The sequence below is a fragment of the Aythya ferina genome (assembly GCF_964211825.1).
Source record: "Aythya ferina genome assembly, chromosome: 3".
NCBI classification, from domain to species: Eukaryota; Metazoa; Chordata; class Aves; order Anseriformes; family Anatidae; genus Aythya; species Aythya ferina.
The window spans coordinates 82,150,851-82,172,864 of NC_140298.1; the positions used below are offsets into that span (position 1 = coordinate 82,150,851).

Sequence of the window (22,014 nt, forward strand, 5' to 3'; positions counted from 1 at the left end):
TGTTGAATTGTCAGGGACTGAGGAGGACATGAAGAGAGAAGAAATGAGGGGAGAAATCCCTACCAAGTCAAGGATTCCTTGTACAGGAATCATCATGGGGAAGTTTGGGGTTCTGCCCTTTCACACCTGTAGCACTCCCTTCTTTTGGGAGGAGAGACCTATCGCAATGTGTTGCTTCTAGAAATGTCCCCCATGGATGAATCCTTCCTGTCGCTTCAGTGCAGGTGTCAGACATGCCCAAATACATGTTTGCAAGACTTGTCCTTGCAGCAATGACTTCATAACCTGCAGATGTCAAGAACCAAGACAAAATAATACAGCACACTCCAGGTTGAATGTGGTTAACTAAGTTGCTTTTAGTTTATTAATTTTACCCATATACATAGTTGGTTTTGAAAACACCATGTGAGGAGCCAGGACAAAGTGTAACAAAATGGTATGTGAAAAGATTTCAATATGCAACGTGATGGTGTACCTACTGTGTTGTATATATACTTTACATTGAAAATCAAATAAACCACAGTTCTCAGAGGAAGTACACATTTTATTTTGAACTAGCGAATTTAGTTTATTAATATGTAAAAAAATAAATCTACAATAGCAACAGTGCAAACACATCAGAACTTGCGTGGCATACAGAACACAAATGAATAAAAATTATTGTACAAAGGGTCCAATGTTTCCTATGGTACTGGCTGTGATATGTACAAAGAACAACAGGGCGACGAATAAACTGCAACTTAAACAGGAAGATGAGCTGCATATTACTTGTTCTGTCTTGTATGGCCTCTCTATTTCAGGGGGTAAAGCCGTCATGCCCTGGAACTGCAATTAAAATAAAATAAAACAGTTTCATCATATACGATTAGAAATCTATTTTGCTCTCTAACTAGTTAGCAAATCGCATGAGAATCTGTTGTTAGCTTTGTATTGTGGTTGTGACTCTCACTGTGGAGACATCAAACTCAGTAAAAATATTAATATATTGCATGCCAAATGATCATTCAGTGTGCAGATCCATTGTTCTCAGCTTGGGAACAACTGCACACACTGGCACCCTCTCCTAAAAAGCAAGGCCAAGCTTTTGTTTGTTGATTTGTATGACCTTGTTTTGGTTTGTGAGACTGTTTGGTTGGTTTTGTCTTTTTTTTCATCCTTCTGGAAGGTGAAAATGGAAGATTACAGCATTACAGTGCTTTTGGTATATTGGATGACAATTGAAAGTGTTCATTGGTGCATACAAGGCTTATACTTGCATGTAGAAACCAGTTAATTGTGCACACATGTTCCACAGAATGGTTGAGGCTGGAAGGCAGCTGTGGAGGTGATATGGTCCAACCCCCCTGCTGAAGCAGGGCCACCTAGAGTAGTGTCATATTTCTATATATTGAGCATTTTTATGCTTCCTTTAGAATTCAGTACAGTTTTTATGGAGGTTGCATACCTCCATACCAAAGCCTCTCCTGGCTTTGACATGAAATGAGAGAGATTTTGGTACACCACTTAGTTATGCATTTCCAAATGTACTCCCTACTTGCATGGTTTAATTATTGAATTAAAGGAAACACTGACAGGTTTATGTTGAACAAAAGAAGTTCTGTGAAAAGTGAGCCCCTGGGCACAAGCATTTTTGAAAGTTTGAATGGCCACCTGTACAGTATGTGCTTGTTTTTCCATGTTGCAATTATTCTTCACAGCAGAAAAAAATAATCTAAATGTGGATTTATTCTTAGAAAATACAACACAAAGCTAAAACTGCTCAGGAAGCCATCCCTTCAGCAGGATGAAGGTCTTATCAAATTAATTCCTCCACTTCAAGTTTTTCCTTCTTGTAACAACTCACTGATTGTTTGGACATTCAGGTTAAATCTGTTCTTGATTTTGATGAGGATAGCCAATTACACATAATATTACTAATAAGAGAAAGAAAAGGAAAGAGTCCTAATCATATCTTTGAAGAATATGCCCAAGTCACTTGAAATAGGAAACTGGTGATAAAAAGGAAGCACTAAGAACTCCAATTTCCAGTTAACTCACTCTTTGAATATGTTCTTTAAGTCATAAGTATTGTTCTTTTATCCTGTAAGATAAAGGGGAACACCATTTTCCAGAAGAAAAAAAAAAAAAGCTTAACAAATAGATGCCTATCCCCTTCTGATAAAATTTCCGTGTGTTTTCCATCTTCTTAACTTGTCCTCTGACAAATAATCAGTGAAAGAGCAGCTAAGTGGTTGCTACTGGCCAGCAGTTGCAAAGGTCAAGAAGCTTAACCAAAAACAGTGAATAGTCATATGTATTATCATCACATGTAGTCAATCACATGTAGTCAATGAGTACTTTTCACAGAAGGTCTGTAGTGTCTACTGACATTTAGAATAAATAATAACCTACTGGGTAATTATTTTTATCTTACGTTTTCTAATCTAGAAGTTAAAATCTTCCAAAGGTGCACAAAAAAAAGAGAGACAGGTTCAATGCACTTTTTTGGTTCACTACATCTCTAAGACAGAAGATCAACAGAAAAGTGAGAGATATTGGAAGACTGTTCATGTAGCTCTATGTGGTTTAAGAGTTAAGAAGGCAGATTCTTGAGGCTTCCTTATGCAGTCAATATGCTTTCCCCTACAAAGTGATTCAGAGAAGAAATCCAGGAATTTCAAATCCTCCACTGCAAGGCCCTAACGTAAGACCCTGCCAATAGAGGGAGCCAATGGAAACTAGCTTTCTAACTTTGACACACATGGTTGCTCTTTCATCTGAGTCCTACACACTGTGGAAAAGTCCATATTCCTATCACTGAACCCAAATGCTGATCAAAGCTCCAGCTTTTCTATTCTTTTTAAACAGTTATAGAACTTGAGTTACGTGAAAGCATTGATAAAACATTCTCATCATTTGTTACTGCAGGTCTTCAATGGCCATGTAAAGAGTCTGAAGCCAGGTATTTATTCATATTCAATCAAGCATGGTTAACCCCATTTGTTTCATTGCATTTTAGCCTTCTCCTTTTTAACACTTAGAGAAATTTATAGGAATAGACTTACCGACCATTCTGCATTGTCTGTTTTTGAACATCTCACATTCACTGGTAGTTTAAGAACAAGCTCATTATAGGAGAGACCCTCTGATCTGGACCACTTGAACTTGTTCATTGCATCCATAAATGACAGGTTTTTATATTGCTTAGGACTCTTGATAATAAAAGGCCAAGTCCTGAAGAAAAATAAATACAAAGAATTAAAAAAAAATAATAATAATAAAGATATATGACATCAAGTTGGAACTGATAAGGAAAAGCTTTTGGAGAATTTACTCACAAAAACAAAGGCACTATTAATATGCATATATATACATAATTCATATTCTCACCTAAATTCTCTGCTAGTGAAAACTGACACAGTGTCACTGACATTAACAGGACTATGAAAGTTTGTCATCAGTTTCGAACTTGCCACCAGATGCTTTTAAAAATTAAGGATTTTAAGTTAAGGAATACATTGCTGTTCTCATCTACAAACTGAATACACAGGCTGTCCAAAACAGAACTTCTATTGTAATCTCACCCCTGGAGAAAAAAAAAAAAAAAAAAAAGGTCACACTCTCTACTAAGCTTGCCAGACTGTTGTAAAGAAATGTTTGCCATTAGGAAGCTGCTTCCAGATTGCTCTGCCAAGCTGTGGTCATAACTCAGATAACAAGTCAAACTTCATCCGAGCACCAGGGTGCTAGGTTGGCAACAGTGACAAAAGATCAAATGACAATAACCAGTGTTCTGGATGTTGTCTTTTGGCATGTCCCAGTGCTCTGCCCACAAGGGAACTTTTGGCAAGGGTTGGGATAGAGACCTGCTGCACTGCTGTAAGAGGGCTGAGAATTCACCAACATTTGGCAAACCTCTTCCTGAACAAGTGGGGTCAGTCCCTTTCACCATGCCCATCCTGAGATATGGGAAGGGAAGGAATGTCTTTGTCTTTCATTTAGTAGAGAAAACTCAAATATAATAATGAAGATTTTTTTTTTTAAGGTAAAGAAAACTTTTTCTATTTTTCTTGCTTTATCTTGTCTCTACTGGAAATAATGAAAAACAGCATGGTGAGTGTGGAAAGTTTTTAAGAACAGAAAGTTATGTAAACTTTGTGCAAAAAAAAATAAAGTGGCTAAAACTTTATCTAACTAACCTAATTATTAGGTTAAAAACACGCTGAAGCACGTTACCTTTTTTAAAACTGACAGACCCATGTTATCTTGCAGTATGTTGTCTCCCATTTGCTTTGGTTAAAGGGCTGCCCATGCCAAAGTTCAGCTCCACTCAATATATAGGCATGGAGGACATAATTTTAATCAGACACCTATTTTACACTATTGTAGCCCAATCACTTTAATCTTAACTCCTCATGATTTATACCACTGTCTGGGCCACCAGGCTGAGGAAGAAAAGGAGTTTTAAAGTGAGCCACCAGTGCCTTGATCCTGCCTCCAGCTGCCTTCATGTGTAAGTCAAGAGAGACTTTAAAGCAGTCAGTGAAGCAATTCCAGTGTAAAACTGACACAAGAGAGATGAGTATCAGGTCACATATCCTTAGGCTGACAGAGTTTAATGAAACAAGAATTGTGGATTAGGTCATAAATACTAGAGGCATTAATAATCTCTTCTTCTAATTACTCTTCCATTTGCAGCAGACAGTCTGCATACTTTATTCAAAACATCTTTAGTTCCCCAGGCCAAATGTACATTTTTTTCTTAAGTACAGTTATCATGAATGAGCACTCAAGAGAGCATACAATTGTTAGAATATTTTCTTTATAACCTCAGAAAGACTCTTTTAGCTAGGACTGATTTAGAAACTGTGTTCTCCCTGTATTAAAAGTGATTGTAAGTAGAAATATCATTAAAACTGAAGTAGACATTGGCTGCATTCTGACTCTTTCAGACTCTTCAGTCTTGGGTGTAAACTTCAAAACTAAGACCAGTAAGCCTGTACATCAAATTACTTTGCAGTTAGAGTCTGATACTTATTTTTCTGTATTTCATTAATTTGCGAACTGTCCCTTTCAGACTATTCCCATGCTATGTTTGCAATCACTTCCACTGCTGATCCTCTACTGAGATGCTTTCATTTTGGGCATTGTAAGGAACATTTGATATCTGGAAAAATATGCTTTTCATTGATTTTTATATCTTCACACACATATATCCTGTTCATAGTAGGCTTCTTCCCATCTTCTACAAAACCCCAATTTTTTGTTAGATTCTGGAAATCACAATTGCTCATAGTGAACAATATCATTGTGCAGGTCAACCTAGTGAAATGAAAAGGGTAGAAAAGTTAGATCCAACGATTCAGTGCGAGACATGTTTTTGCCTACACCTTCATGATGAAGGTCAGCAAGAGTTCTTAATGAATAAAGTCTTAAAGACTTAATGAATAAATTGCAGCACCTGATTTAACCTTCCTCCCTGTGCTACACCCTCTGCAAACTCACAGGCCAGAAGCCAGATGCCAGCTGAATTTCATGGACCTTCATGATGTTTATTAGAGATCCAGAGTTGCCTGAACGGTAACAGCACCCTTCCACCCACACCACTCACATATTGAACCCACATATTGAACATTTGTGGCCCACTGAAGTAGTCAGAACCTACAACAGAATGATATTCCCCCTTTCAAGCTGAGCAGCAGGCCAATGTTCAGCATTTTGTGGGTTATTTCTGTAAGGAATTAAAACTGATCATGGAACTAGGGAGGTGTATTTCTAACAGTCCTTTTTACCTCTCAAAAATGTGCAGTGACCTGCTTCCCTGAAAAGCAGGAATCAAAGTCTCAGAAGACAATGTGTTTGCACAGAAGTGCCAATTTCTGCAGTCAACAGCTAACCAAAATACTCTTCTTCCTCTTGGCTAGATTCCTACCACTTATTCTCCATTTTTCTCTACTTACTTTGTATATTGTCTTCTGACATCTTATTCTTCTAGAGCTCCATCTCCCCATCATGGTGCTTAATCTACTATTTTATCTTTTACTATGAATGTTTTAATATTCTCTCATCCCCTCCATTTTTTTCTAATTTACAGCTTCTTCCCATTTTGTGCGTTCTTGTCAGTGTCACTGAAACAGCACAGAGTTCCAGATGTGAGAAACAGTTTTAGTATCAATTCTTCTCTTGGTTGCACTGATCAGCTGCAGCAGAATTAATGACAACAGATCTACACAGGCTAATTCAACTCTCGTGGTCCCAAAGTCCTAATTTTTCAAAATTATCTATATATCCTTTATTTCTGTAACTGAAACACTGACATGTTTTGATAAACTGATAAATTTGAAACACTGATATGACATTGATACTTTTTTTTTTTTTATGGTTATTGGTGGGGTAACTACTGTAAGAAAATATATTTCTTTAACTGAAGAAATAACTTTTCAAGGAAAAAAAAAAAAAAGACAAAATAATAAAACAATTTGGCAGGAGAAATAAGTAGTTGCACAGGTTATTCACCAAAATGAGGTGGCATGAGGGATCTGCAACACATTGCACTATCAGAAAGAAATAAGGACTATAGAAATGACCCTGTAAGACTACAGATTATAGTAACAAACAGAGATAGAGGTACTGAACTCATAAATATTTTACTTGCCTGACTGGTCTATAGATTTCCTTAACACCAATGAACTGGAGTTGTTCCATGATGTCTGGAATACTTGCACACCGTGTGAGGTTGATTCGTGGGTAATAGAGCAGATATGACAGGCACATTTCATTCCTGGTGCTCAGACCACCCTGAAAATGGGATTTTTCTTTTAATCGAGATAGCATTAGAATTCCACAGATAGAAACACTGATTAGTATTTATATGTTAATGAAATATGTATCAGGAAGGCCAATTCAACAGGTTTACCTTTCACATTAGGTTATTAAATACAAAGAAGTTTTTGCATAATTAATTATAAAATACACTGCAAGCTCAAACAACAGCTCCGGAGCTTAAAAAATGTCAGAAGGAACACCTATCAATAAAATAAGCCTCCAGTTGTGTTGAAGAGTATGATCTGAGAAGTTCAGATTTACTTTTGGTTGTTTCCACGGTCCTTATATGTACCATGTTTCAGAAAGATGTCTTCAAAATGGCGCAGATTCAGGAAAAATCTAGTAAGATAATTAGTCTTTTTAAAAGGAAATCAAATGAGCTTTGCCTAGCAAAATGGAGGAAGGGATGTAATATGTTTTTACATAGACTACATATTTTGATAAAGAGTGAGAAAGAAAAAGAGTTGTGTTGTATAGTTATATAGTTACGGTTTTTATATTTATATAGTTATATTTTATCTAGTAAAACAGATTTGTGGGACTGTTCCCACAGATCTCATAAATTCATGAACCAAGGCACAAGAGCTAGTGTAATCACCACACAGAAAAATAGGACTACCTGGACTTGACCCTGAAGTATGATAGGATTGAATAATTAAACTCCAACTGCTTGCTTTTCACTAGTAAATACCAGCAACAGACAGAAAGCAACTGATTTAATTCTGAACAAGGATACAAGGATCAGCAAACTCTTTGCACGCATTTTGAGGTATTCTGTTTAACTGAAATTGTTAAAATTCCATGCCAGGCTTTATGAAATTATCTTTTCCTATCAGCATTCCAACCTATGCACCTTCAGAAATATTTCACTGCCTTGCTACATGCCGTCATGCATCAGTTTGTGAAGTGTCATATCAATTAAAATTACAGCATTCAGTTAACTTACCCCCAAAAAGTAAGCTAAGACCACAGACCATAGATTTACTATAGGACACCTCCTTTTTGAAGAGTGCTTTACCAGGGAAGCACACTGGTGTGCTTACCAACATACACATTTTTTTAAATATATTTCATTGTTTCTATGCATAATTCACTCAGTTATACAGCTGGCTCAACAAAAACCGAAAGGACTTGATTCTCTATATTTGGACAAAATGCCTAGTATACAGATAAATAAAAACATAATACAATGGGTGAACAATTGGCTGACTGGGCAGGCTTAAAGGGTTATAGTAAATGGGGTTACAACAGGCTGGTGGTCAGTAACTAGTGGGGTTCTCCAAGGCTCCATTTTGAGGTCAGATCTCTTTATTGTCTTTGTAAATGACTTGGATGCAGGATTTGAAGGTGTACTGAGTAAGTTTACAGATGACACTAAGTTGGGAGGAGCTGCTGACGCTATTGAGTGTAGAGAGGCATTGCAGAGGGATGTTGACAAATTAGAGAGCTGGGCAATCACCAACAACATGAAGTTTAACAAGAGCAAGTGCCAGATTCTGCACCTGGGAAGGGGCAACCCTGGCTATATGTACAGACTGAGGAATGAGAGGCTGGAGACCAGCCCCATAGAAAGGGAGGTTTTGGTCACTGGCAAGTTGAATCTGAGTCACCAGTGTGTCCTGGCTGCCAAAAGGCCCAACCATGTTGTGGGGTGCATCAGGCACAGCATTGCTAGCCGGATGAAGGGAGTGATTGACCTGCTCTGGTACAGCCTCACTTCAAGTACTCTGTGCAGTTTTGGGCACCACAATGTAAGAAGGATATAATATTATTAGAATGTGTCCAAAGGAGGGTTACAAAGATGGTGAAGGGTCTAGAGGGGAAGACATACATGTATGAGGAGCAGCTGAGGTCCCTTGTCTTGTTCAGCCCAGAGCAGAGCAGGCTGAAGGAAGCTGCAGCCTGCAGCTCCCTCAGGAGGGGAGCGGAGGGGCAGGCGCTGAGCTCTGCTCTCTGGGGACAGCGACAGGACCCGAGGGAGCAGCATGGATCTGGGACATGGGGGGGTCAGGCTGAGGGTTAGGGAAGTATTTGGACAATGCTCTCACTGTCGTGGTTCTGCTCGAGTGGGCAGCTGAGCTCCACCACAGCCGCTCTCTCACTCCCCCTCCTCAAAGAGGAATGGGGAGAAAATATGTGAAAAGGGCTCAAAGGTTGAGATAAGGACGAGAAAATCACGCAGTAATTATTGTAATGGGCAAAACAGACTCTGCATAGGGAGACAGTAAGATTTATTGCTTATTACTAACAAGCTAGAGAAGTGAGAAACAAAAGAAAGAAACCAAAAGCACCTTCCCCCCACAACCACCCTCTTCCACCTCCTCCCCCCAAGAGGCGCAGGGGAACAGGGGAATGGGGGTTATGGTCAGTCTATAGCACTTCTTCTCTGCCGCTCCTTCTCGGTCACTCTCGTCCCCTGTGCTGTGGGGTCCCACCCACAGGATGCAGTCCTTGATGAACTGATCCGGCGTGGGCTTCCCACAGGCAGCAGCTCTTCCAGAGCTGCTCCAGATATGGGTCTGTACCACAGGGTCCATCCCTCAGGAGCAAACTGCTCCAACCTGGCTCCCCTACGGGCAGCAGCTCCTGCCAGGTCACCTGCTCCTGCGTGGTCTCCTCTCCACGGGCTACAGGTCTGGCCCGGAATCTGCTCGGGCAGGGGTCTTCCACAGGCGGCATCCTCCGTCATCCACCTGCTCCACCGTGGTCTCCTCCACGGGCTGCAGCGTGGGACCCTGCTCCACCGTGGTACTCCATGGGCTGCAGGGGGACATCCTGCTTCACCATGGTCCTCACCACAGGCCGCAGGGGACTTCTGCTCTAGCGTCTGGAGCACCTCTCCCCCTCCTTCTTCACTGACCTTGGTGCCTGCAAGGCTGTTCCTCACTCCTCTCACTCTCCCAGCTGCTGTGTGGCACAGCGTTTTTTTCCCTGTCTTAAATATGCTCTCACAGAGGCGCAAAACAACATCGCTTATTGGCTCGGCTCTGGTCAGCAGTGGGGCCCTTACCTAACATGGGGCAGCTTCTAAATCCTTCTCACAGAAACCACCCCTATGGCCCCCTGCTACCAAAACCTTGCCTCGTAAACCCACTACAGACACATGGTCTGATTTTTGTGTGGTCTTGTGTGGAGCCAGAAGTTCAACACGATCCTTGTGAGACCCTTCCAACTGAGGATATTCTGTGCTTCTATGTTTCTATTTTGCTTTTATTTATACACCTACTGCATATGCCTACATGCAATCTATGATTCAGCAAGAGCTTTCCCTATGCTCTGGCTGTCACAACCAACCAGGTCTTCCCTATTAAAGAGATCTCACCTCCTGGAGATCTGGATGCAGCCCCTCCTGAGGACAAGGGATCATTCCCCTGTCAAAAGGCAGGTGCCTGCAGCTATGCCTGTCCCTACATGTAACATGTTTGGCCTCACTCCCTGGTTTCGCAGTCAGCTGGCACAGTCCAGCTGCTGCAGTAGCTCCAAGCCCGCGCAGGTAGAGCACCCATTTCTCCTGCCCTGCTCTGGGAATAGCAGCTGCCAAGGAGGGTCTTTGCAACTCCTTGCTAACATATGCAAAGTACTTATTTGAGCAGTTAGCTACTGGAAAACATGACTAACATGCCACACCAAGGCTCACGGCTCCCAGCTGCCTCATCTTAGTCCTACTTTAGGCACAAATGGTCTGATCTTAGTCATGGCATAAGTGAAAATCAATATGTAAGAACTCGTAATTACAACTTCAGGGAAAGATGGGTAACAAGTTCATAAAATAATGCATTAGAATATGCACAATTTACATGTTAGTATATAAAATGAAGAAATTGCTCCTTTTACTTCTGAAGTCTGATTTTTCAAGATCTTTTATGTTCTGGCCTGCTTATTTTTATAAACTAGACATATGAATGCAATATGCAAGAGATCACACTATGATCATAGTATTCCTTATGACTTAAAACATTAGAAATGAAAGACAATACATAATTAAGTGCACACAAAGTAGCAAGAAAGCTCACACAGTTTAATAGCATCTTATGAAAAAGGTTCTGGTCCCCCAAAATGGTCACCTCATCTTCTGTGTGCTTATTTTGATCCAATAAAATTTTTCTTACCCATGTCATGCGAATTCGGTCCACAGTACTGTAGTGACATTCTGTGATTAAATTATCCCCCTGAAATACAAGATTTAAGTTCACATTTATGAAGTTTATGAGCAGTAGCTTAGGGTAACTATGGATGACAGCAAAAACTTAAAAGGATCAGAGCAGTTGATGTGAGTTTTTGAAAGAGCAAAGGATTAGGTAATTGGTCTATGCTAAAACTTTGCGATTAGCATTTATATTATCCCATATCCTCAGGGATCCCCCATGGATTTAAACAGAGCCTTATTAAGAGTACGATCTATTTTTTCAAACTGCAATGGAAGTGCTCAGTCAGAAGCCTATTTTCAGGAAAATTGTATATGTAGACAATGTATACAAATGAGTCCTGCTCCAAAACTCTTCCAGTGCTACTTTGGGTATCTCTCCCCAGGCTAATTTATCCTGCCAACTTCTATAGAATTACTTGCCAAATCAGGAAAATAAGGTTTTCCACATCACAATAACAACTATTTATCTGCCAAGCCTAGGAGAAGAGGAGTGGCAGGCAAAGACTTAGCTACACCAACAGATATGTATGGGAAAGGCTGAACACTTACCTTCTCAAGTACATGCAATTAACTTTTTGCTATCTTAACAAACAGATCTACAATGTTTTTAAATAAAAAGGTAATATCTTTGCTCCCAATCAAATATATATATCTCAAAATGACTATGATAATCAAATGGAAACAAAAACATTAAAGAACATAGACTTCAAAAATCTGACATTTTGGGGCAACTTCACATGTCACAAGGATGCCAGAGGCTTATTTCCTCTGGTTCACTTTTGTGTACCACCACCTTCTGTTCATATCACCTATTGTATTAATCTTCCCTGAAGAAATCAGATTACCCTTCAAAGGCTGAGAACTGCTCCTTCCCTTTCGGCTTTTCCACTGCCAGATCAGTGACAGCACTAACTGTAGTCTGGGCTACCACAAGAAGGTGTAACAGCCTTGTACCAGCTAAATGAAGACTGAAATTTCTGAAGGAGGGTGAACAGTCACATCTTCACCAGCTCCCCACAGGAAGATGCTTATTGTCACCAGGGAGGACTCTGGCTCTCCTGGTATAAGGACCTGCAGAATATTCACTAAAAGTTTTTGTGTTTTTTTTGCAAGATTACATCTTTTGGGTCCAAATTCGGAAGAGGATATGAGTACACAAAGAAAACAAAGAAGATGGACTGCGCAGATGAAAGAAGGATACACTATGTTGAAGAGCTATCAGAAAAGAGTAACAAGAACTTTGATGAAAATTTTTAATATTATTATTAGTCTTATTAGTTAATTGATTAAACTGTGGTCAGAATTATACCAGAATGATGCATGAAGAGTTTTGCTGGTAATTTTGCATAAGATGAAAACAATTAAAGGGCACAAAAATGACATTTCAGAGAAAAAAAAAAAATCCAGCTTCTACTCTGTCTTTTTTTAAGTTGCTGATACTATCAAATACCTCTTTTTGTCTTTTTGCTGTCTACTCCCTTTTGTTCTTGAATTTTAAGAGGCCCTCCTCTATAATCTGCATGGATATTCCTAAAAGTATTACAGGCTTTCTCTGTAAACCTGTCATCTTCTGCCAGCCCTCTTCCTAAACCCTTCAACATTTCTTTCCTGGAGGAGGTAACACCAGTTTGTCTTTGAAGTCCCCGTGGAGTACTAGCAGTTGGACTTCAAAGAGTAAATTCTGCACCTGAACATCCAGATTTTGCTGTAGGAATTAAAGTTAACTTTTTTTTTTTTTTTTTTTTTTTTTTCCTTCAACGACAAGTGTCAAGGTTTCTTGGTGTGGGAGAAGAGACATGAGAGAGGAAGGGACTTGAAGAGAAGCCTGGAAGATCAAACCACAGGGCTCCTGACTATACATGAAGCTCAGCCATTCCAATGGTCTTTCCAGCTCAAATCATAAACAAAATGCAGTTGTGTGATATTTTCCATTTGACCAATTCCATTAGGTAATGGACTTGTTCACATGCACCAGGACAAGCACATCGCATTGCTGGTCAGATCTGGAGCAACCAGCTCTTTGCTCTACTTAGCTTTCTGTCATCAAGCCAAAGCTTCAAAAACAGATGCCAGCTGGAACAAGAGATGGGTGAATAATTTTTAAATGAGTGACTCATCCAAAAATACATAGAGAAAGACTCCTTTCACAAAATGCCCATGAATACCTACTGGTTTCATTTCATGCTTTATAATATAAATATAGTTTGTTGTTGTTGGTTTTTTAAGTATATTACAAGTAAATGTTAGGTACATGATCTCTCAAACAACTTAAGGGAAAACATTAAGAGTGTCATACTGGCAAGATGGTTCTTTCTTCTTCCAGATACTGAAACTCCTGGAAGTTGAAGTCAAACTCATCATCATATGCAAGCAGCTTCTGCTCCTCGCCGTTGCGAAAGTGGCGCATCCGGATAGCTCTGCCAGCAAGATGAGCATGAAGAAGTACTGCAAACACGTGAATCCCGCTAGGTCTCTCAGCACCTAGAGCCTGGCCAGGGGAAACCAACAACATCAGTGTGCTTAGATGCAATGTAATGTAATGCAGAGTGAACATATATTAATAAATGCATTGCATGTTCTGTCAGTTTATGACAAAGTACAGTCTAGAGCAAAAGCAAATCAGAATGTGAAATTAAGGTTTTATATATTAAAATCTTGCTGTGATTTTCATTTTTATTTTTTGCTTCTTTTTAATAAAAACATATTTTAATTCCTAGTCCACACAGTTTTTATGAAAATCAACTGGACTGCCAGTAATTAACAATACATTAAGACTTTTCATAGAATCATCATCATAGGATCATAGAATGGCTTGGGTTGGAAGAGACCTTGAAGATCACCTAGATCCAACCCCCCTGCCATGGGCAGGGATGCCACCAGCTAGATCAGGTTGCCCAGGGCCTAATCTAACCTGTTCTTGAATACCTCCAGGGATGGGGTATCTACAACCTCCCTGGGTAACCTCTTCCAGTGCCTCATCCCCCTCTGAGTGAAGAATTTCCTCCTAACCTCTAATCTAAATCTCCCTTCTTTTAATTTAAAATCATTCCCTCTTGTTCTGTCATTATCTGATTAAGCAAAGAATCTCTCTTTTTATAAGTCCCCTTTAAGTGCTGAAAAGCTGCATTGAGGTCACCCTGAAGCCTTCACTTCTGTGGGCTAAACAGCCCCAGATCTCTCAGCCTTTCTTCATAAGATTCATAGGAGAGACACTCCAGACCCTTGATCATCTTTGTGGCCCTCCTCTGGACCCATTCTAACAGTCCCACATCCTTCTTGTGCTGTCAGCTACAGACCTGGATGCAGCGCTCCAAGTGGGGCCTCACCAGGGCAGAGTAGAAGGGGACAATCACCTCCCTCAGCCTGCTAGACACTCTTTTTTAAATGCAACCCAGGATGCAGTTGGCCTTCTGAGCTTCAAGCACACACTGCTGGCTCATGTCAAGCTTTTTGTCCACCAGAACCCTCAAGTTCTTCTCTGCAGGGCTGCTGTCAATGACTTCTCCACCCAGTCTGTGCTCATGTCTGGGATTGCCCTGACCCAGGTGCAGCACCTTGCTATTGGACTTGTTGAACCTCATGATTCTCATGGATCAACTTCTCAAGCTTGTTCAGGCCCCTTTGGAGGGGTATATACCATAATTTTATAGGTATTGTATTAAAATATCAGCATTACTTTAGTGTTACTGACCAATACTGCTGAATGTAGATGTTTATTTAAAAAAAAATAAATAAATCTATGTAGCTATGAATGACATCAATATTGTGCCAATTTAAATTAAGAGGTTTTAATTACAGTATCCCCCCTTCCCATCTTCAAGTCAACAGACAGTGAAATGTTGTAAGTTTATATCTGAGACCTTTTTTCCTGGTCCAAAACATTTTAAAATCAGTAAATCTGACATCACTTCCATTCCAATTGAGAACTACAGAGCCAAACTTTGGATATACTGAACACTTCTTCTTTAGAGCCCAAACTACAAATAGACTGTTACTGCAATAGCTTTCAAGTGTAAGGTCAGAAACCTCACAATAATAGATTACCTCAGTGTTTTTAAGCTGAAATACGCTACAATAATATGTAACATTTAACACCACTAAGAACAAAACTCAATTCCATACATAATTTGCCCCTTCAATCCACATCATGCAAAGCAGACGTTTATCCAATCTTTCTCTAAAAATGACAAAGTATCCAAGAATCTCTGGTTTCAAACAATATTTCCATTATCTACAGAGAAATTTAAGCTATCTTAATGAAACCTTGTGTTTAACAAATGCATAATTTTGTACTTTGGGCCATGCAACAAAAACAGATCAAGTCTTTAGTTTATGCTGTTGATCTAAGAACACTTTTCAGGCTTTCACTTTACTATTAGGAGCATGTTATATTAGGAATCACTTTACTATTAGGAGCATGTGCATAGATCTTAATTACTCTCTCTCAACATTTCTTTTAGGTTAGTGATCCCTTTGCCTTGGAAAACAATGTATGTTTATATATTGAACACAGAATTAAATCATCGCAAACACAGTATCATTCGGTATTACTTGTGTCAGAAAAGCAACCTCAATACCAAGCATCCAAAATACCCAGATCCAAAAAGATTCAAAATTCTATAGAACAGCATGTAGCAGATGCTTTTGCTCATGTCTTTAACCAGCAACCATCAGTCTTCCCAAAACGATAAAGAGACTGTCCTAAACTATTTCTAAGCATGAAAACCACTGGTGTCAGGCAGGAGACATACCTCTTCCAGACATTCCAATGTGCAGTGACCCTCTGACACAAATTCAGGCATGCCTGGTGGGATATTGTGGAATAGACTGACCCAAAGACCAGCTTCAATAACCCCTGCATCGTATTTCCTTAAATCTTGAGTATAAAATAGCCTCAGACCAGAGTTATCTATCAAGCCTGCAACAAAAGAACACAGTCAGCCATGGCTGTAAATCAGAATTAAAAATTATAAAAATGCAATAATTTTGCATTTTTCAAGGCTTGTCCTAAGTTTTTTACATGAAAATTGAGGAATCAACCTCAATAACCTGGAAATGAGTCAAACCATATGCAGGAAGCAATAAATAGGGAAAGCCCACAGGAGGGTTGTTAAAGATGGTATGTTGATATCTGCACTGTTCAGACACAAATGGAAAATATGTGCTGCTCGTAGTCCCTTCTGTTAAGTTACCTAACATGGATGTCAGAGAGAAGAAAGGAGATCGCAGGCATAGAAAACAATACAAGGAAATAATAAGACCTCAAAAGGTGCCATGTATGATTTTAAAATAAAATATTTAAAGCACAACTTAAAATTCTAAATTTTTGTTTGTTTGTTTGTTTTTTGTTTTTGTTTTTGTTTTTCTTTCAACTTTTGGAGCTGTGTATTATATTCTGCTTGTGAATTTATTTATTCCTTTACCTCGAGCCCTAATATTAATCATATTTTTTCTTTTAGGTTGCCTGTCACATTACAGCATGCCTCAGATGACCAAATGCATCCCTTTAACAACCTCCCCAATTAAGAGTATCAACTAAACACATGAAAAATAACTTCCTAAATCACAAACTTGAAGATAATAACAGCACTTTGAGTAAAGAAGGCAAGAGAACTACACTGGCTTTTAATCCTGCCCTCAAGGACTTCTCTTGATTTCAAAAGTAGTTTGAAGAACCAAAGCCTGCTGTAAGAAGGTTGAGCTTTTAAAAGTGAAATAATATGAATCTACTTCATTCATTCAAATGCCATATGCATTTGTTTGTATATCTAATCAGAATTTGTGCCTCCATCCACTCACTGATTATAAATATTTATCTTGTATTAGCCATTTTTATGAGGCTAGATATAAGCAAAAACAAGGATTAATTTGTATTGCACAAGCCTTGAATTCTGTGTTAGCTCATCTGTTAACTTCCTGTTTGCTGCTCCTTTTCAAATTTCAGCTTTGAAAATCAAAAATGCAAAAACATTGCCAAGTATCTCAGAGAGGTAAGAGGCTTTCTCTATTAGTCTTTTAAAAAACCAAACAGACATAACAATGGCTGAAACCAAATTTTCCATCAGTATGAAATCAGCAGGCTCTTTTAAGATAAGCAAACGAGAGAGGGACAGTGGAGGCACTAAATTACTCCTTCCCAGTAGTACCTAAGACAGAGCAGCATGTAAGTATTACAGAACAAACAATATGAGCTAAGCACAACCAATTTCAAGTGGTAGGGAACTACAAGGAAATCTGCAGTATACAAATCATATTTCAGCTGATATACACTGTTCCACAACATCTCAATTTTAATTCATTTTGGAATCTGCACTCATTCCCTTTCTGAAGTTATCTGTAATCTCATCAACTTGGATTTTTGTGGCATTCCCCCTTCAAGCAGGCTGCTAATATCTAAATGCCAGAAATCGTTACAATATCTAAGAGTTTTTTGTTAAACAAAACCATAAGGGGTCATCTTTCAAATTAAAGGGGATGTAAACGACTTCAAAAAAGGAAACATTCAAAAACAGACAAGCTAGAAGTAATTTTTGAGTCTAACCAGGAGCCAGAACTGACTATGAAGCTGAGTCACTTAGGCAAACATTGCCCCAGATGCAGAGGTGATCCTGATGGCTTAACTGCAAGACACAAGCTTGGAAAACACAGACCCCAGAATGGGAAAAGAAAGGTGACCTGGTGGCAGGATGGGTGGGAGGACTCACACACCCTACCTGCACCAAAGCAGCAGGAGCACCTGGGTCATCTCCCTACTTCTCCTATCACAATCTAATACCATGCATTTTGTCAGGGAGAAGAGAAACACCATGCAGATCACAGACACCCTGCTCTGCCTATCCTCTCTGAACTTTCTCAGGTCTTTGGTGAGACCCTGTGTTCACCTGGGGCTGTCCCAACAAAAAGCAAATCTGTCCCCATTGCTTGTGAAGGAAACAAAATATTTCTGATTCCCAGATTTTGCGTGTGTCACTTAAACTAAATCAAAATCATATAGCACATTAAAATAAAATATTAAAATATTAAAATAAAATAGTGAATTTAGGGACAGAGACTCATTTGGATACAAATTTTGTGTGTGTGACATGTCAGGCTTTCAGGTAGTACTTAGTGGAAAAGTGTGTAGCATCAAGGATGCAAACAAAGATTGCTGTATCACATAAGAACATGCATGCTGAAGGGTGAGTGGCTGTCATTAAATAAAACAGTTTTAAGCAAGTTCGTTTCTGACATCAAAAAGAGAGGGAATAACAGTAAGATGGAATGTCCCAGACAACACTAAGGATTTTATTTAAATACATAGGAATGTAAAAAAAGACCACTACACTGTGTTGCAATGGATTTTACCCAGTTCATCTGTACTAGTAATCAGAATATCCTCAGACATAGCAGCTCAACAAATTTTTGTTAAAGAACAAAAAAAAAATTACTAATCTTTTCAAAAGTTAGCCTTGAAGTATCCTAGATTTTTGGGGGCTCCCCAGTTTCACACAAAAACTTATTTTTTTTTTCTTCTAGGTATAAATAAATTTTAGAATGAAGATTAAAAAAATAACATTATAAAAGAGAAGCTTATCAATTAAGATAAACTGTTTTCACCTAATGAATCCTGAGTTTTTATTTCACTCTCAGAAATTACCCACAGTTTAGCTAGATGTCTTTAAAAGAATACTTTAAAAATAAGTAAAAGGCACATTCCCTGTGATGCTATCTAGCACTTTGGGTGATATACTGCTATTTCTCAACCTGAATAATGAGACTTCTGGATCTCTGATCTGGATTTCAGAGCAAAAGCAAAGCACAGAGAGAGAGATAACATGAAGAATGTTGTGATAAAAGGTGTATTCACCTGGTCCACAACTCCTTGCATCTCTGAGTCTCCCACTGTCTTCAGGCTAAGACAGTGTGAAGTTTTTCTCACTTCAGCGCAACGAGAAAAACTCTGGGAACCAGGAACTACTGAGCAGGGGAAAATAGCCTCAGCTTTGCATATCTTCTGTTTGCAGTCTGATGCAATGAGAAACTCTTGTGTCTAGTACATTTTTCAATCTTGCATGTTTTAAAGAGTCTGAGGGTACAAACCTTCTGTGTATGATGGATTGTCGTAGTGCACCTCCATAAGAACAAACTGAGGGTCAGCTGCTGTGCCGATGGATAAGCCAACGTGGGGAGGGTAGGTGAAGCCCTGGAAATCAACACTTGCACATTAATCTAAGGAACTTTTCCTATAATTGAAAGCTTTTGTGTGTCTGTGTGTGTATGTGTGTTGGTTTTTTAAATAAATACAATTACCAATACAATCATCATCATAATTAAATTTACAAATGTGATTTTCTGAACATGGAATTTTGGCATACTATATTTATTAACGCTGCATGCACTAAATAACTGTGCCAGTATAAATTATTAGATCTTGTGCTTTCCAAAAGATAAAGCCCTGAGCAACCCAGTCTGACCTCATGGCTTACCCTCCTTGAAGCAGGAGGCAGGACTAAAGGCTTCCTGAGGTCTCTTTCAACCCACATTATCCTGTGATCTTATGATTTTTTTATCCTTTATTTATTGCTTGAGTAGAAAATGAAAATGCCATTTTAGATGTATAAACACTGCATCATCAAGCAGTTAGTTTGACAATAAAATCCTTATGAAAAAGTGAATCTACAGTTTAAATGTTTCTAGTTTACAAAAGCAGTAATTTCCAAGGAATACTGAGGTTGTTTGCAACTAGATTGTTTTTCCTGTATAAATCACTGCATTCTAAGCAAAATGATTTCAACAATAAAAATGTTCTTAATGGCTACATTTACATTAGGAAGCCATGTGATGAAAAAGAAATTTATCTGTACAGCGTAACAGCTTGTGCTGGACGAGTTAAGTGGGGATAACAGGGATAACTGGGAGATTTGCTTCAGAAGCTCACTCCTGATTCAATGCAAAATACCAGAAAATACCAGTATCTTATAAATGAACTCATTTTATAAATGAACTCATACATGTATAACATATTCACTTTGGGGGGAATGAATCCTTATTACACAGATACTATGTTTGAGATCCCAACTTTCCAGTGCTTGATGGACATTAATGAATTAATCTCAGAATATAGTAGAAAGTATTACCACCTCCATGCTACATAAAGGTAAACTGAAGCACTGTGAGTACTCCAGTAAACCTGAATGTAACCCTCTATGTAGATCTTTAACAGGACCATCCTTACAAAAGCCTTCACAGAGTTTGTGAGATGATAACTTATTTATATGAGTGTTTTTTTTATTTCACTTAGTTTAAGAAAGTTGAAAGTACAAATACTAGGTCAGAGCATAGCTGATGGCAAAAATGCACAAAGCATACATCAGGGATAATGCTCATAGTGGATTAAGCTTCTTTTGATGGGTAACTACATGGGTAGCAGATCCAGCTTCCTCACACTGCAGCACTCAAAGACAGTTTTTGGACTGCTGGCTGGCTAGTGAAGCTTCCAAAAACTGTCATCCACCCAATCCCTCTTTTTGCCTGCACCAGGTTTGAGTGGGCATGCAGCGAAGCAAGGGGGTAAAGAAGGATTGGGATGCTTCTTTTGGCAGTAGTGAAAGCATTGACTGCAGCTTAAATTAGCATATGAAATAAAGTGAAAACACAGCCTGGGGTTAACATGGCATCAGAGACCATGTTTTCAGTAGATATGCCCCATTGCCACAAGCAAAGTGGTCCTTGTGCCGGTTCTGCACCAGAACACAATCACTCCTACACTGAAATGATGTATTTTAGGGCTGGGAATGAAATTTCAGAATGATTTGCCTGAATGAGGGAAGGTCCTGCTCAGGCACAAAAGGAGATAGGCATCTGTCTGACTTCAGTTGGAAAGTCTTGGATGCAGTCACCTACAGAGTGCTTTTCATTCTGTCATGCTCCACAGATAACAGACAATAGTCCTCACTGGAAGCAGTGCATTTTCTTATCAGATGGGGCAAGCTGATATGGTGACAGATTTCCATGTTCCCAAGTAATCTTTTTCTGCCTAAAGCATCAACTCTCTGTAGTATTTTCATTATTTTTAGCTTGTCACTCAAGACATTCACTGCATTTATCACTTAGAAGGCCAACAAAAAGTTGAAGACAGCGGTGAATCCATTTAAGGATTGTGCTTGTTTACCCATAAAAATAAAAAAGATTAAGAATTCATTAACATGTTGGAAGGAAGCTTTATTATGATATACACCCTCCTGATGCCCCATTGATGAACCATGCTAGACAGCCATTCATCCTACCTCTCCTCCAATGGCCCAAGCAAAAATGACTGTCTCACATGTGAAGAAAGAATCTGGCATGTTGGGATGATAACACTCATGTCCATAGTCCAGCACGCTGTCATTCAAGTTGCTGCTGCACTGATACAGCAGGATATGGTGCACCAGGTTCTCATGGCCCTTCTGGATCAACGGCTCAACCTGTCAATGTTAAAATGAAAAATAAAAGGAAAGAAAACACATCTCAAATATGACTATTTCAATGTGGGTGCGCAGATGGAACAGCAAATTATAAGGTACACTTTTACTGAAAGAGAAGGTTTGATATTCAGTTGTAACTAGGTTGAGATGATACTTCAGCATTCTGCAACTCCAAGCATTAAAAACATTTTTAGGTGCATCAATAGAGAACAGGAAGAAAAATCTGTGTCTTGACTAAACCTATGTTGCCATCTGTCTTGTTCTCCCTTCTCTCACCCCAGTCTTGAACTGTCACTTGTCTTTCTCCCTGACCAATCCTGTTTAGCTGCATTCCAGCATGAATGGGATATAAACCAGCTGTATGTCTGCTCAGCTAAACCAGCTTGGTATCTGAACTACTCAGAACATTTCATCCCCGTCTCTGTCTCTTTTGTACTGCTTTGAACTAGAGCTTCCCATAAAATCTGTAAATCTAGGGAGAGCCTGGAGGTATAACCCCACATTCCTCAGTAGGTCAAGATGGACTTCCAAATTTTTTAGACGTCTATGAAAAATTAGACCTAATTTACAGCCTGTTCAGTTGTAAAGACCTCATTAACATCAAGCCATTCCACAGAG

At 39.1% G+C, this 22,014-nt stretch overlaps 1 protein-coding gene across 2 annotated transcripts in view; it reads right to left on the reverse strand.

Moving 5' to 3' along the window:
* Positions 1-336: 336 nt before the first annotated feature.
* Positions 337-22,014, reverse strand: part of MOXD1 (monooxygenase DBH like 1) — a 54,522-nt gene continuing 32,844 nt past the window's right edge. For both annotated transcript variants that reach the window (XM_084514227.1, XM_084514228.1), the window contains 8 exons: positions 21,217-21,396; positions 19,031-19,133; positions 15,703-15,869; positions 13,248-13,439; positions 10,914-10,973; positions 6,635-6,777; positions 3,045-3,213; positions 337-825 (listed from right to left, as the gene is read on the reverse strand). In XM_084514227.1, the coding sequence (XP_084370353.1) occupies positions 658-825; positions 3,045-3,213; positions 6,635-6,777; positions 10,914-10,973; positions 13,248-13,439; positions 15,703-15,869; positions 19,031-19,133; positions 21,217-21,396 (1,182 nt within the window). In that variant the 3' untranslated portion in view covers positions 337-657. The remainder of the gene's footprint in view (positions 826-3,044; positions 3,214-6,634; positions 6,778-10,913; positions 10,974-13,247; positions 13,440-15,702; positions 15,870-19,030; positions 19,134-21,216; positions 21,397-22,014) is intronic.